The sequence below is a fragment of the Triturus cristatus genome, chromosome 2_1 (genome assembly GCF_964204655.1).
Source record: "Triturus cristatus chromosome 2_1, aTriCri1.1, whole genome shotgun sequence".
NCBI classification, from domain to species: domain Eukaryota; kingdom Metazoa; phylum Chordata; class Amphibia; order Caudata; family Salamandridae; genus Triturus; species Triturus cristatus.
Window position 1 is genome coordinate 1,105,716,373 of NC_140581.1, and position 15,904 is coordinate 1,105,732,276.

General features: G+C 45.4%; 1 protein-coding gene across 1 annotated transcript in view; it reads left to right on the forward strand.

Moving 5' to 3' along the window:
- ELP1 (elongator acetyltransferase complex subunit 1) overlaps nt 1-15,904 on the forward strand; it is a 754,242-nt gene that overhangs the window by 321,631 nt on the left and 416,707 nt on the right. The window contains exon 18 of the mRNA XM_085636502.1: nt 932-1,037. Coding sequence (XP_085492628.1) covers nt 932-1,037 — 106 coding nt within the window. The remainder of the gene's footprint in view (nt 1-931; nt 1,038-15,904) is intronic.

A 15,904-nucleotide genomic window follows, 5' to 3' on the forward strand; every position in this document is an offset into this window, starting at 1 on the left:
GAGGCAACATCTGGCCCTCCCCTTCGGGATTGGATCCTTGATACTGGAGACGAACCTCTGTGCCTCTCTCTTTTTCATCCTTCTCTTCTCATCTTTCCTTTCCTACATCTTTCTTTTTTCTTTTTTGACAGGGTGACACCTTGCACCCTTCATATGGAACAGGGTCCCTTCTGATTTTAAAAGTTTTCCAAGTTTACATGCTTACTTGGCTGTGCAGTAGCTACACAACTTGCATTTAAGACAGGCTTTGCTCTTTTACATTGATAGAGATCTTGACCTGTGTTTTACCTAACAACTGTTTGTGGGTGTTGGACACAATAACATGACTGCTAAGGGTACCATTGCTAGATGTATTATGTTGCAAATCAGCTACTGTTGTTAGGGATCGAACCTCCGTTTGTTGTCCAAGGGCTAACACAACTTTGTTGGCATTTCCCAGACGTAAACCGATCACATAAATGTGCCTCACAACAATGTGCGCTAACCCCACGTGCATTTTGCCTACATTACACTCTCAAGCCTTCCATCTGGAACATGTTTGGCCAGGAAGTTTTGTGCAAAATGTTAGTGGAGGCCTGAGCTGCCTTATTAGGCCCGTTTTTATTTTCATTTGCTTTGTAATCCACCTAGAAGTTGAGAATGGGAAAAAGCCATGACATAAAAGTAGTTAAGAATTAAGTATATAGTACCTCCACTACTATTAGTTTGCACACTGATTGGCTCCTTATAACATGTGTAGTGAAACGGTGTGTTACACATATGATGTACGCATGCTTGTGCCATAATAAGCCTTTTTGAAGCAGTTTCTGGTCCAGTTAATACACTACAAGTTGTCCACAATGTTGGTAATGCAAAAGAGTATACAGACTAATTGTTAAAAGGCTCACTATGAAGATTACTTTATCCTACTTTGTCTCCTTTTCCATTGCAGGTTGCTTCTAATGTCACTTCCTTTGTAACGTCTGCTGATTTTCTATTGCTGACAACTCATGCTCACAACTGCCGGTGTTTGTCGCTGAAAGATGTCACGTTGCAAGGTAACCATCCCACACAAACAAGCTTTTCTTGCTCCTGGGCAAGGAATCAAGCATGAAAGTTAAGGGAGTAGTGGGGAATCTTGATGTTTAATGTGACTGAATTCTGACACTGGACAAACAGGAGGTGCCTTAGAGATACACAGGTTTCAGTAAGGATAACCTTGATTCACCTGTTGTAGCTTGTAGAGTGCCATTCCCAGAGACAGTGCATGGTGTTTGCTTGCATGATATGTTGCTTAGCAAGACAAACAAATAAATACATGCCCACAGTGAGTTTAGGTAAGAAAAGAAAAATGTAAAAAGTGAAAAATGTCACAGGAAATAAAAGAAAAGATATATCAAGTCCAAAAGCTATGGGAAAATGAAAAATAACACAATTGAAAAAATCAACGAAATGAAAAGAATTGCCAAAAAGTAGAGACGTTTACCCAAGCAATCCAACTTTATCCCAGGCATCAGTTGTTGTCCAAGTTGAGAGGTTATTACATCAAATATATATTTTCTTAGAAGAAGTCAGGTGCAAAAAATGTCACCCACAGCCACCCAGGCAGGTGGAACTGAACATGGCTCTACATGTTTATGTAATTGTTGTGCAAGCCGCCGATGAACCCTGGTCACCTGGTTAAAAATTCTCAGAGGAGTACTAAGTAGCAAAGTAAGGCCACCCTCTGAAAGTACACAATTTGCCTAGGTTGGTACTTCCACTGGTCAAGATATCTGCTTTCGAACTTTGAAGCTATTATTGAGCTTGGATTTCTCAGAGGGTTGAGATTAGCTTTGGAAGCGACTCAGCTCTACACTTACCAGAGATCCAGATAGCTTCAAGTGGGACAAGACCCAAATGGCTCCCCAACAATTTAGCTCCTTTGTTGGATATGCTCTTTTCCGGCTTTTGGACTCTGCATATAAAATATACCAAGATGTTTTTTTCCTTGGAGCCTGCTGTGCAGACCCCAGTGACCTCAGTCTTCATAGAAAAGGTTGTTTGATATTCACTTATATAAAGTCGTTTTGACACACCAGTTAATGAGGAATACTTCTGAAGTTCCAGAGTTGCAAGACATTTAATGTCCTTTTACTTGTGAGGTCATTAAATATATTCCATAGCTCAACTCATCAGTCCTCTGAAGAGCAGCACCTACACCCCATACATGGTAAAAGTCTTGGATAGACCCTGAACACCCATTCATGGATGTTTAGTTGATTCAGTATTTTATGCTATGGTGTGTGCTACATATTTCATTAAGGATGATGATCTGTTGTGTTTTGTTTAGCTTTTGGGTGTGTCTGTTCATTGACTTAGCTGAGGAATGGTTGATGAAACAGGTTCGAATTGAGAAATCGGGTTGTGAGGTAATTGGAAAATGTAAGCTGTCAGAGGTGAGGGGTCAAAAAATGTGTTTAACTACCTTAAAAGATTTAAAATTTTATTTTCATATTACCTTAGAATATTCCCATTGATCCAGAATTATTTTACCAATCCCCCCTTGTATGCCAGTAGGCGGTGTTGTTTGGCTCTGGGTGACGTTGTTGGCCTATATAGGGGCCACCCCAGCGCACTGACTTCAGTTCCTTCTTTTCTGTGCCATCAGCACGGAACCTGATTGAGCTCCCCTCAGTCATTTTTTGGCTGACTTCTTTTGATCTTTTATTGAAGTCTAGTGTGGCTTATGTTTTCCAACTTTTTTAAGAGACATCCCTGAAGAAACCCACTGGGTTCAAACCTTGTGGCTTGGTATGTCTGTGGTGCCCGGAGAGGGGCATGATTTAGTGTTATGTGTGAAGTGCAAGACCATGAACCCTAAGGCCATCCGCGAGCGGATCATGAAGCTCTCAGCTGTTCGTTATGCGACTCCGCGCCACTCCAGGTCCAGTTCACGTGGAAGGTCTTGAGACCACTCCCAGAGTCACTCGCATCAGTGCTCGTCCCACTCCAGAACTCCTTATGGTAATTCCTACAAGAGAAAGTCCAAGAAATCGAAGCTCTCTTCGACTTCTCAATGTCGCTCCCATTTTTCAGATGATGCGAGGTTTCTATGCCATAAGTCCCCACCTTGTTATCAGGGGGCCCCTGTGCAGCCGGCATCAGAAACTGGGTCTGCTCCGTGCTTTTCCAAATTCCCTGCAGCCGGATGGACCCCCGCCCAACTCCAAAAGTTATTTGAGGCCAGGAGCCTAATTTTTGGGTGGTCGAACCCTCTGCAGCACCTTCGGGTCCCAAGGGTTAGGGAGGGTCTTTGAGACTGGGGTTCTGCTGGTGTGTTCGCCTGCAGCTCCAGTCGACCCCTTAGGATCCGTTGGTGGATCAGGATCTACCCCAAGTGTGACTTAGCAACCTCCTCCATTACAGTAGCATATTCCTGGAACCGCCAATGCCCATTAGCAGCACCAAACCCATTGTGATTCCCGACTCGAATACGGAGCTGGAGCCGCTTCGACCAATCCTAAATGCCTGAATTGGAGACAGAGCCCTATTTTATTGCAGGGCTTACTAAGGAATAGGAATGAAAGGGATCGGAGTATCCCTATTCTTGCACTGACCCCCTATCAGACTTCATAACCAATGACAACTAGTATGAGGTCCTCGCAGCCACCAGTGGTCTGGACACCTCACAAGAGAGTGGCCTCCTTTCCTCCTACAGTGACTATGGAGGAAGTGGCCTCCTTTGCAATTGTGGTCGGGGGGATGGCTGAGGTCCTGGATCTAAGGCTTCCCACAGTTCAAGGAAAAACAAATGTTTTGGCAGAGGTGCTTCAACCAAGGGTATCCCCATCAGAATCCTTATTATTCTTCAACAAAGCCGTCTGTGATATCCTGCTCAGGGCCTGGGCTAAGCCCTGCAGAGGAACCACCATCGCCCCACTCCTGGTGACCCAGCCTTCCTCTCCCATCACCTTACTCTTGAGTCTGGTAGCCCATGCCTCATCTTCCTGAATCAGTCCCGGCATGTTCCCTACCACACCACCTCATATGGAATCCAAGTGGCTGGATACCTTCTGAAAGAGGATTTTATCTTCCTCTCGCCTAGCACTTTGGTCTGTGAACATTGCATGCTTATTGGATTGCTATACCCATACAGTGTGGGATAAGGTTGCGGAAGTGCTGTCTGTTATCCTAGATGAGACACAGGCTGTACTGTCCTAAGCCATTGCTGATGGTTGAGATGCAGCAAACTTCACAATCCAATGCAGGTAGAATATGATAGAGTCACTGGGCAGAGACATTGCTTCTTTGTTGGGGCTTCAATGCCATGTCTGGTTGAGTAATACTGGCTTTTCGGGTGATGTCCAAGCCTTATACATGGACATGATGGAACATGTGTCTTTGGAGACATGGCGGATTCCCCCTTGCAGAGAGTCAAGGACAGTAGAGCCACTGCTAGGTCAGTGGGGCTCCACGACAGCCTTATTCCGCCTTACACCCCTTCTGTGGCTACGGTAGAAACTGTCAGCCACTTCCCCCAGCCCACCCCCTAGCCACCACAGCCTGCAGGCTCAGTCCTTTTGTGGCCACGGACACGGCTCCCACAAGCCTCATGGGGCCCATAGCCAGAGGTCCACCCAGTTTGCCCCCCACCTGTCATTTACCACAGCTGCACAGTCAAAGCCTCTTACGTTTGCCCTCAATTCAGCATGGGCAACTGTTTGGGGGCAGAATCCAATACCATATACACCATTGGAGGTAGAATGCAACAGACAAAAGGATTACGCCTTCCTGTTCCAGGAAACCTCACAGTCACTCCCTCCGTTACCAGATTGGCTGACAGGTGACCTTTGTCATTAGATTGGTTGACAGAGGACCATCTTGCACTCTTGCGACAAGAAGTACTGGCCTTTGTTATGTTATGTTAAGGGGGATTTGTAGAGCGCACAGCTACTCAAAAAGAGTGTCCCGGCGCTGGAGTAACTACCTCAAGAAGAGAGAGATCCGAACACGCTATCAATCCTACCGGTCAAGATTTATTGATGGAAACAGCCAGGTCTTAAGATGGCGTCTAAAGCTGAGAAGTTCGGGATCACGTCTGAGGGCAAATGGAAGGGAGTTCCATAGCCTGCTTACGATCACCTGGAAGGAGCGTCCTCCCTTCCTTGTCAAGAGAAATTTTGGCACCACTAGCAAGTGTTGTGTTGAAGATCTTAGCGTCCTGCCTGGACAATAGGGAGCGATTCTCTTTCTGAGATATAAGGCTCCGTTATGGTGTAAGTCCTTGAAAGCAAGGACCAATGCTTTTCTGGCTAAAGGAGCCATCGAGAGGGTGCCAACATCTGAAGTAGGCCGTGGTTGCTACGTTCTCGTGCAAAAGAGTGATGAAGGCATCCGTCCTATCTTATATCTGCATAATTACTTCTTGAAAAAGGAAAAATTCAAGATGCTCACCCTGGTACGGTCTTACCTGCCCTCGAATCCTGGATAGTATCTTCGGACTTGCAAAATGCCTATTTCCACATTCCCATTCTGCCAGCCCACAGACTCTACATGAGGTTCATAGTGGACCAGGAGCATTCTCTGTGCTCCCTTTTTGCCTTACCAGTGCCCCTCGGATGTTCACCAAGGTGATGGTGGTGGTTGCAGCACATCTGAGAAGGTTGGGGGTTCCAGTCTTTCCCTACCTCGACAACTGGCTGTTGAAGGCGGGCTCGCCCCAGGCAGTCGTCTCCCACCTCCAGGCACGTTCTGACAAGTTGTTCAGGATACAGTACAGTTTTAGGCTTATCCACCGGAACAGTGAGTCCAGAATATTCGGGCAGTGATCTGAAATTTCAGCCTCTTTTCTGGATTTTGTGAGACTGACTGAATCTGAGTCTGCTGGGTCTCATCGCTACTTGCATCCTGGTGGTAAAACATGCCCGTTGGCATATGCAGGCCCTGCAGTGGGACTTGAAGGCCAACTGGGCACAGCATCAGGGAAATCTCTCCGACCTGGTGCAGATATCGAAAGGGAACTGCAAAAGACCTGCAGTGTTGGCTCATGGACCACGAATGGGTCAAAGACAGACCCCTCCCTTCCCCACCTAGAGCTCACAGTGGTGACAGATGCATCACTCCTGGGCTGGGGCAACCATCTGGTAGAAGTAGAGATCAGAGGACTCTGGTCTCCGGCGAAGTCTGGTCTTCACATCAACCTGCTAGAGCTACGGGCGATCCGGTTGGCAATGAACGCCTTTCTTCCTTCGATCAAGGGAAGGCTTGTGCAAGTGTTCCCTGACAACACCGCCGCCATGTGGTGCTGTAACAATCAAGGCAGTTGGGATCATGGAAACTTTGTCAAGGGGCTCTGTGCCCTTGTCTGAAGTTCTCCTTTTTATTCTTTCTCTTGCCCTTCAAGGCTTTGCTTTGGGCACAGTAAGAGGCTATCTGTCTGCCATTTCCGATTTCTTACGGTTGCCGGATCAGCCTTTCCTGTTTAGGTAACATGTTGTGAGTGGATTCCTTAAAAGTTTGCAACATGTTTCTTCCCACACCCTTCATTATGGCCCAGTAAGACCTAAATCTAGTTCTCACTTTTCTTATCTGTTTGCCTTTTGAGCTGATGCACAGCTACCTTCTATGGCTCGTAACAATCAAAACTGTCTTCCTTGTGGGGATAACAATTGCCAGGAGGGTTAGCAAATTGCACACACTTTCCTTTAACCCCCTGTACACTTTCTTGTTCCCAGACAAGCTGGTTCTTAGAACCCGGGCTTCCTTCGTGCCAAAAGTGGTCCCACCCTTTCAAGTCGGACAAAGCCTCACCCTGCCTACATTTTTTCCCCGCCTCATCCTTCTAAAGAAGAGGAGAGACTCCACCGTCTAGACCCAAAAAGAGCGTTATCGTTCTATATTGATCATACCAAAGAATTCCGGGTGGACGCTCAGCTCTGTTGGATTTGCGGGGGCAAAGAAAAGGAAGGCAGTTCAAAAGAAAACCATCACTTGATGGATACTCCTTCTTATTAAGACCCGCTACACGATGGCAAAGAAACAGCCCCCTGAGGGCTTAAGAGTTCATTCCACCAGAGCTACTGCTGCGACCACTGCGTTAGCTAAAAAAGTCCCAGTCCTGGACATCTGTCAGGCAGCTATGTGGGCATCACTACACGCTTGTGTTAAACACTATTGCCTCAACAGTCAGGTCTAGCGAGATGGGTACTTTGCCCATTCACTTCTTCACGACTTCTTAGTCTAAGACGGTCCGGAGACCCAAATCCAGGGAGAGATTGTTTGGTATCTATTCTCAAGTAAGGAATCTGAAGGCTAGAAATCTCCATCCAATGAACAAATTACTTACCTTCGGTAATGCTATAACCAGGAGAGACTTTCTAGCCACAGATTCCTTACAGACCATTCCCGCCACCCCACCTCCAGTTTTGCAAACTGTCTTCTTTCAATTAAGAGATCCTTTTGAACCTCCCAGGCACACTAGTCATTCCTCCTCAGCTTGGCTCCATGCTTCTGGTACGGCGCAAAAATCAGGCAAGAAATGAGGTCAGGGGGCTGGGGTGGCCCTTATAAAGGCACCATACATGTAATTTCGGGTGCGGACAGTGCCAGTGAAGCCACGCAGAGGGGAACTTCATCAACTACTGGCACACAAGGGAGATGGGTCAAAAATGTCTTGATCCAGTCTGATGCTTGGGAATATTCTAAGGCAGCTAGATGGAGTCTCTAACAGATAAAGCATTGTTCGTCTGAGACTTGGTAACCAGGAAGAGATGGCTAGCATGGTGAAAAGATTGGAAGAGAGGTTTGATGGGGGTGATTATGTGCGGAGAGATGAATAAGGCGATTATGCCAGTAGGAGGCAAAGTTGGTGGCCAGAGTTAGTAATAGGGTTTAGGAGAAAAAGGAACGATGAGGTTAAGTGCAAAGAGAGAATTATATGGAAGAGATGGGATGGATGAGGGGGAGAGCAAGAAAGATGAAAGAGAAGAATAAGAAAAAAGTATGGAAGAAAAGAGCAATAAAGGAGACTGAGAGGAGAAGTACGAGAGTAAAGAAGTTAGGATGGGTTAGAGATAAAACAAGGGGCAAAATGAGCAAGAAAGAAGAAGCGCACAGAGAATAAGAAGAGTAAGGATGAAGAGAATAAAGTGTTTGAGAGACGAAAACATGTGCGTGAGAAAGGATGAGAAGGTGAGTGCAGGAAAGTAGATGGAGGGAGAGTAAAAAGAGGGTTTAATTTGTGTTTTATTAACCATCAACATTCACAACATAGTACATCAGATCATTGTATTTCAGGTGCAGTAGAATATGCATAGTTTTGCCTCCCTCCCAATTTCCTTACATACCTGACAAATTTTAGTAATGTATTCCATAAATATTTAAGAAGCACATAAGAAGAAAACACTGTAAGTTAAGACCATGAAGTGGATAAGGTAAAGAGCACAGGGAACAACAGCTTCTCACAGGTGAGACACAACACCTAAATGTCTTTGGAATGCATCTCCCTACTCTCTAACCACTTTTTCCCCTTGAAAGAGTCACCCCCTCTATCAGGAGCAGAGTTTTCCCTCCTAGAAAGATATCTCAACAATTCACAGTCAAAAACTCTTGTATCAAAGTTGAGCTCATGCTGTGAACATAACCTGACACTTGCACACCCTGCCAATAAACGATGATTCTGCCTACTTCTACAAAACTCTATTTCTTATTCTGATGGCCCGCCTTAAGTTTGACTGTATAGTGAAAAGTGTAACTGGAGTCTTGTACGTCCAATGCCTTCATAATGCCTTTAGCCAGTGTGTTTTCATATAAGTCCTGAACTAGCAGTATACAAGCATCCATGCAGAAGGCTTCTTAGGCCTACTTCTCTCTCTAAGAGTGTGCCCATCGTGCTTGCTGACCCTAATATTGCCATCACCACCATCCTACTTCCTTTTAGATGCACTCTTAAGCTTTCTAGGTAAGAGTCTATAACATCGCCGTAGCAGCAAAGGGCACTCTAAACTCTCATGGTCCCAGCTAAAGGTCGAAGCACCTCCTCCATTTTGACCTGCAGTGCAGACAAGGGATGGAGGAATCTAAACGGTACACAAAACATCCTATGTTTCACTCTTCCTTTTAAGTTATCCATAGCCTCCAACCTAGAGACGGATTTCCGGACATACTTCAGCACACACTTGCTCTTGCCCATTCATGGTTCTTGCTCATTCTGTGGTTCGTCTGAAGTCATCTCTCTCAGATCCTTATGTGTTACTGAATTTTTGGTTTAAATGTCTCTTCCTTGGAGCAATTCATGTTAACCACCATTCATGGCTCACCACTCCAACATGGCCTTCATTTTTGCCATATCTGAGATCGGGTTCCAGTAACAAAAAAATAAAAGAAACACAGCTTCATGGATTCAAGCTTTTAAAAGTATCCCCTGGGTTCTCCCCCTCTAGCAGTTCAACGTGCGTATTTTACTTGGTTTTTTGATTGTTATGTTGCATTGCAGTTGATAGTGATTTTTCATAGGTTTGTTTTCCCCCTTACCTTTAGTTTTGTCCAAGTCCCATTCAGTTTTGTTTTGGGCTGTTCAGTGTTTGATACCTGCTTTTTTTGATTTATGTGACTCTTTCTCAGGGACGTGCTCCCTTCATGTTGATCTAATAGTGTGAAGATGCAAAATGGTTACTAATGGAGTTGCCCTTGCCCCATGGAAGCAAAACAACAGACTGAGGCTCCTTTGTATCCTGCACCTGACTACATCTCTTGGGTGACTTTAACCCAACACTGTGGGCGGGCAGCTAGGAAAAGAGAGGCCACCACCAGGAGTCTGAGAAAAAGCTGTCCGTCTCGAATGCCAACTTTTTTTCTCTTTACCTCCTCCTTCTGGGTAGAAGAGTTTGAGAGAGAAGGAAAGACGAAAGCAAGGAGAGGAGAGAGCATGAGGGTGGGGTAGATGAGAAATGGAGTGAAAGAGATGCAAGATAATGAGCGTAACAGAGATATTGAGATTGAGGACATGGCGAGTATGCTGAATGTATAAGAGGGAGGAAGGGCAAGGTCAAGCAGATGTGGGGAAATGGAGAAAAAGAATGGGAGGGAGATTATAAAAACACGAGAGGGGGAAGACAAGAGAATAAAAACGGATAGCAGCTAAAGAGGAGTGCACAAAAATAGAGAGGACAAAGGAAGAATAGGTAATGAGAAGGAAGGAAGGAAGGGCAAGTGAGGTGAGTAAAATGGAGAGAACACGTGCAGGGAAGATGATAAGGGAGATAAGGGAGTGATGTGGAGGAGAATAAAATGGATGAGAACTGTGGAGAACAAAATATGAGGGAAGAGGAGAAAGCCAGGGAATGAGAGAGAGGTGGAAAGAGAAAGGCTCCAGCAACATAAGGAGATGGAGGAAGTATCAAGAGAAATAATCAGGAGAGGTGGTGGAGAGCATGGGCTGTAGCAAGAGGAGTAGGCAGATAAGAAATCAATAGAGACGAGAAAGGGAGTGCAAGAGAAAAGAGACAGAGAGAGACTTATGGAGAGGGAAGAGGTGGGGGAGCAAAGAGGAATCTGGAAGACAAAAAGGAGGAGAGAAGGGAGGAGAGAAATTGTAGAGGGAGCAAAAAAAATAAAAGGAAGGGAGTAGAGTATAGGAGTGAGTAAAAAAGGAGGAGAAAGTAAAGTAGAGAATAAATATGGAGCGGGTAGAGCAAGAGAGAAGGGAGAATTAAGAAAGAAGGGAAGAACAAGAAACAAAAGGAGGAGATGAGAAGGGAGTGCAAGAGGACAGGAGGGAAGAGACTGGTGGAGATTGCGGAATGATGGACAACAATGAGGTACTTAAAGCGAGGTGCAAGAGAGCAATCTTAGCTTGGGGTAGAGCTGAGGACTGGATAGCAGGAAATATTTCCAGCTCCTTAAATGTAAACTTACTTAAGTTAAGCTGAGGTACCTCACCCGGTTATGCAATGGTTTGTAAGATAGTCATGCCTTTGTGGATGGCGTGGGTGTGGCTATAGTGTGTTTACGATGCTTTGATAGGTGATGAAAGGGAGCTGTTGGAGACCAGTCTCTTAGGTGGTGAGGGTTGCCAATTTGGAGGTCTGAAAAAGGGAACAGTAGAAGTGTGAAGTATATGTATAATAAATGGCTCTGTTAGGATTTAGGAATTGCAGACATCCTGGGTGTGTACAAATTAAGCATTAGGAGCATGGCTACATCTATTCACATTTCTTTGTTCCATAGGATATAAAGTGTTGTTTACCGTTTTAACCTCTTGGGCACAATTTTTTTGGTTATTCTGAACTGCCTAAGAGGTCTACTTTGATCTGAATGTGCGCCTTTACATGCAAAATTATACAGACATAATTTGCAAACAAAATACGTTGGGTCTAAGAAATGACCCAACAGTGTCAGTACTGTAATTGCCTGCCCATGATTCCCAGTTCCCCCCACCAACTGACTGAGGAGGGACTTTAAAGGTATTAAAATAAATATATATATATGCATCTCCTTTCTTTGTTTGCTACTTTTTAAAGGAAGGTTTGCACTCCCTGTACTTCTCTCTGCAGAGTTTTGCACCCCATCTGCAGAGTCTCTGGGTGCGGAGAACTCCCAGCACATATGTAAAGGGAGTGCAGAGTCGTAAAACTCAGCACGTAATGTGAGAATACCCAAGATTAATAAACTTACTATAAAGTGTAAGTTTATGTTTGAGAATCAGGCCCAGTGTGTGTGAGTACAGCTTTACCTTTCATGAAACAATAAGGCCATCTCTTTAAATACTGAAAAATGAAAACCCCCAGAGTCATGTGTGAGGCAACGAGACACTATGGGAGAACTGCGGACTACAAACCACACCTTTCTAAAAACTGCTGCCTGCCCTACTAATCTTTTTAAACATGAGCAGCCCTATAGAAAGAAGCAGAGGACCAGAAATGGTTAGGGCTAACCTGAATTAGCAATATTAGTTCCTAGCACCTTTAACTAACTAAGTCACTGCACAAGGCATCCATTATCCAGAATACACTGCAAGCAACTATAAATATATCACCTGCATACAACACAGCTAACAATTCATGGCACTCAACTGACAAGGAGAAAAGATTTAAGATGTTGCCCCCTCCTCTAGGGGCAAATCCCCTGAGATCTCAAGCAGTGAAAAAGAAATGCAAAGCTCAGCTGACGAGTTCGATCTGTAAGCTTAACAGACCAGTTTAGGGGAAGCCTCAGGATTAGAGCAGCAATGAGGGGCACAAGAGCGAGGCTGTGTGTTGGAGAAATATAACAGAGGACTCCTTACTCCTGCAGCCCAGTACAACTGGCCAAGATGAACAGAAGAGGAAGTGTGTTGTAGTGATCAGTTGTGTAAGGGTACACCATTAACGTGCTACAGAAAACAAAGAGCCCCCTGATCTCTCCCCATAGCTCAGCCCCTAAAACTCTCTCGCATATCCGGTAGTAAAGCCTCCAACCAGGGCCTGGTATGAAGGACATTCCCGTTTGTAGCAGAACAATTTCAAGAAAAACCTGGAGCCACCAAGATATCATCTATCAAGATAATTGCTAGAGACTGAGTCTGCTTTGAATGTTAGCCCTACTCACCATCCCTCTACCCACACAATTTACAACACCTCCTGCTCTCTGCAGATCACAAGAGTGGACCTAGTCATTGTTCACCTTTGAGGAACACCAAAATCCTTATCTTCACATCACACACCAAACGTTCAATCACTACACTTCTGACTGAGCAACAATTCTACCAACTCTCTCAAGGTCCTTATGGTTTGAGGACTATTGCTCATGCAAGAAAATCTCATTCTGATGGATATTTCTAACTGCACATTCCTACCCTTGGAATATTTTCCAGGCTACAGATTGGAGCCAGAAACTTTTCACAACAGTGCTCTCAAGCTCTGCTAAGTAGTGCCATGCAGCTCTGTGCTGGCTTCATACTGCCACAGACGTGAAGGAGTGGAGCTACATATAAGCAGTGTGCTGATGTCTGTTCCGTTCTACCTGTGACTTTTTGCCCATTTTACAATCATGTCTAAATAAAATATAAGTGTGCTAGGGATCGTTGTACCCACAACAAATGACAGTTTTCAAACTATGCTCTGACTACAGGATGCAGATATCAGTCACAGACCCTCATGAGGTGTGTCTTTGGTGTCTGGGTTTAGGACACGTCTCCAAGATATGTTAAGTGTGCCCTAATGCACCTGAAGGCATGATCCGAGAGAGGGAGGCAAAGTTTTATGTCGCCCAACACAAGAAGTCATTTTTGACTTTGCGTATGTCCTGCTTACACTTAAATTTGTCGGCCCAGACTCAGTCCCGGAATCGAGGCTGCTCCCGCAACCTTTCCACTTCATAGTAGAAGTCACTGGATAAGTCAAAGTCCAAGCATTAGAAAGCAAAGTGAAACTTGACCCCATCCCATCACTGTGCATCAAAGGAGAAGGTGTGATGGCAATGCAATGTATGGTGCATGCCTTCAAGGTGTCCAGCCACGGAAGCGATTCCTCAGTTGGTCCTGACCTGCCCTGAATTTTCCATGCCATCGTCGAGAAAATCGAGGCCTTCACAAAAGCAATGTGCAAATGTTCTGTAATCATCTGCCCCCCTTTGGGGCACCTTTGGACCTCAGGGTCCTCTAGTCAGGTTACCACTGGTGTGTTCCTCCCCGGTGTCGTCCGTACCCTTAGGACCTGTTGCTGGGCCTGTACCGACTTGGGTACAGACTTCCACTCTAACCCCTTAATTCACACCAGCTCCTTCCACCCAGATGCTGGAGCCGGAGAATGATCCTGTGCCGATGGCCATGTCAGACCTGGACCTGACTTTATTTCAAGCCTAAATGATGCCGCAGTATGAGATAACAGAAGCACAGCTGGTTGTTATGCATCATACCTGTAACCAGTTGCCTCTGCCAAGTCGCAACCACCAGCAGAGGCGCAATTATCTTTTTTGTTCTGACTCTGATTCTCTACCAGAGCAGGGGAAGCCCCAAGATTTTGATGATGGGGATTGCCTGCTCCCAGCACTTCATACTGACGATGTCTTTTAGAGTGAGTTTACCTCTCCAAAGACAGAGCTTGACTCTCTACTTGGGCCACTAATGTAAGAGAGGTCTTTGTTTACAGTGGTGGTTTGAAGGGCAGCTGTGGTGCAGCTACCCTCAATCGAAACCAAAACAAAAGTTCAGACTGCAACCAGGGACTGCGACTTCTTAGCCCTTACTTCCTTTGAAGGAAGCCCTCGCAGACACTTTGATGGCTACTTGATCAAACCCTTATTAGTGAAGCCTGTGAATAGGCAGATGGCCAGACGTCACAGACACATGCCCGATGACCCAAAGTTTCTCATCAAGCACCCTACCCCAGAAAGTCCTATTATACAAGCCTCCACCAGTAAAGTGAATCAAAACTCTATCCCGACCACTATTCTAGATAGGGAATCCAAAAGGATTGGTGCTTTTTTCCAAATGTATGTTTTCTTTCGCCAGTCTAGCACTGCTGTCCCTGAATGCAGTCTGTCTTCTTGGCTAAACCTATGCCCTGTGAAACGTGGCGGTCCCAAAAAATCTTAGAGCCTCTTTTCCCCTTACTCCTCCCCTGCTACAACAGCCACCAAACCTCCCTAGCTTGCCCTTTATGGCATATGCTCGACCAGTAGAGGGCAGGATTCAACATTTCCTCTAAGGTTGTTAATCCATTGTGTCCGACAGATGGGTCTTACAATATTTTCAAAATGGTTCTGCTCTGCCTTTTCTCTCCTCCCCCGCCTACTGTTCCTCCCAAACCAGAGTGGATTTTGGGCAAGTGTTTATCCTTTCTGTTACAGTAGGAGTGCCTGTTACTTTCCAAAACAATTGTTAATTATGCTATTTCCTTGTCCTGAAGAATGTCCGTCTCAGACCTTTGAACCCCTTAATGCCTTTCTCAGAAGGGCTAATGTAAAATGCTCAGACTGGTCCAGATCCTGTTTGCTCTGGAGTCAAGAGACTGGATGGTGTCTTTGTACTTGCTTATGTGAATTTTCATGTACCCGTCCTGCAGTCTCACAGGTCTTAACTGTGGCTCAAGGTGGGCCAGAAGCGTTATAAGCTTGTTCTGCTCCCCTGTTGCCTCACCAGCACCCCTAGGTATTGAGTAAATTAATGGTGGTGGTCGCTGTCCATCTTCTATTGGGCCAAGATTCAAGACAATGTTGCCGACTCCATCCAAGTAGTAAAAGTGGCACCTCAAAAAATGCATTGGTGTCTGATGGACCATAGTTTGTCCAGTTGCAGGCCACTCCCTTCCATACCCAGAGCTGGCCGTGCTGATGGGTGCGTCACTGCTGTGCTCGGGAGGTCATCTGGGGAAGTTGGAGACCAGAGGACATCAGTCTGCTAGAGCAGTGGGCCTTCCCTCTGTTGCTGAAGCACATCCTGCTGGTGTAGGTTCTCATAGACAATACCACCGCCATGTTGTACTGCAACAAGCATGCTGGATGGTGTCCACTGCCCTGTGCCAGGAGGCCTTGAATCGTTTTAGCTGGTTGGAGAGCCCCGGCAGCTTTGTGACTGCAGATCACCTGTTAGGGTTTATGACTGCCAGAGTAAATGAACTGAATAGATATCGTCTGTCAGATCACTAGTGGTGTCCATACCCTGAGCAGGCACAGCGCGTCTTCCAACAGTGGGGAGAACCTTGGCTAGATCTTTTCGCTGTTGTCAAGAACTCCCAATATCAGTATATAGAGATATTTGAGGAACAGCATCTTGGATGATGCCATCAGTGATGTCATCAATTATTGTCATTTGAGATGTCATCTGTGATGTTATTTAACATTTCACAAGTGATGTAATATGTGAAGTCATAAGCAGTGCATGGCTGAGGCGCAAGGTATAGTTTGCTTACTGAACTATAACTGGTATATTTCAGTGTTTTGGAGTTTTTAAGTGTTTGTTTTTTAC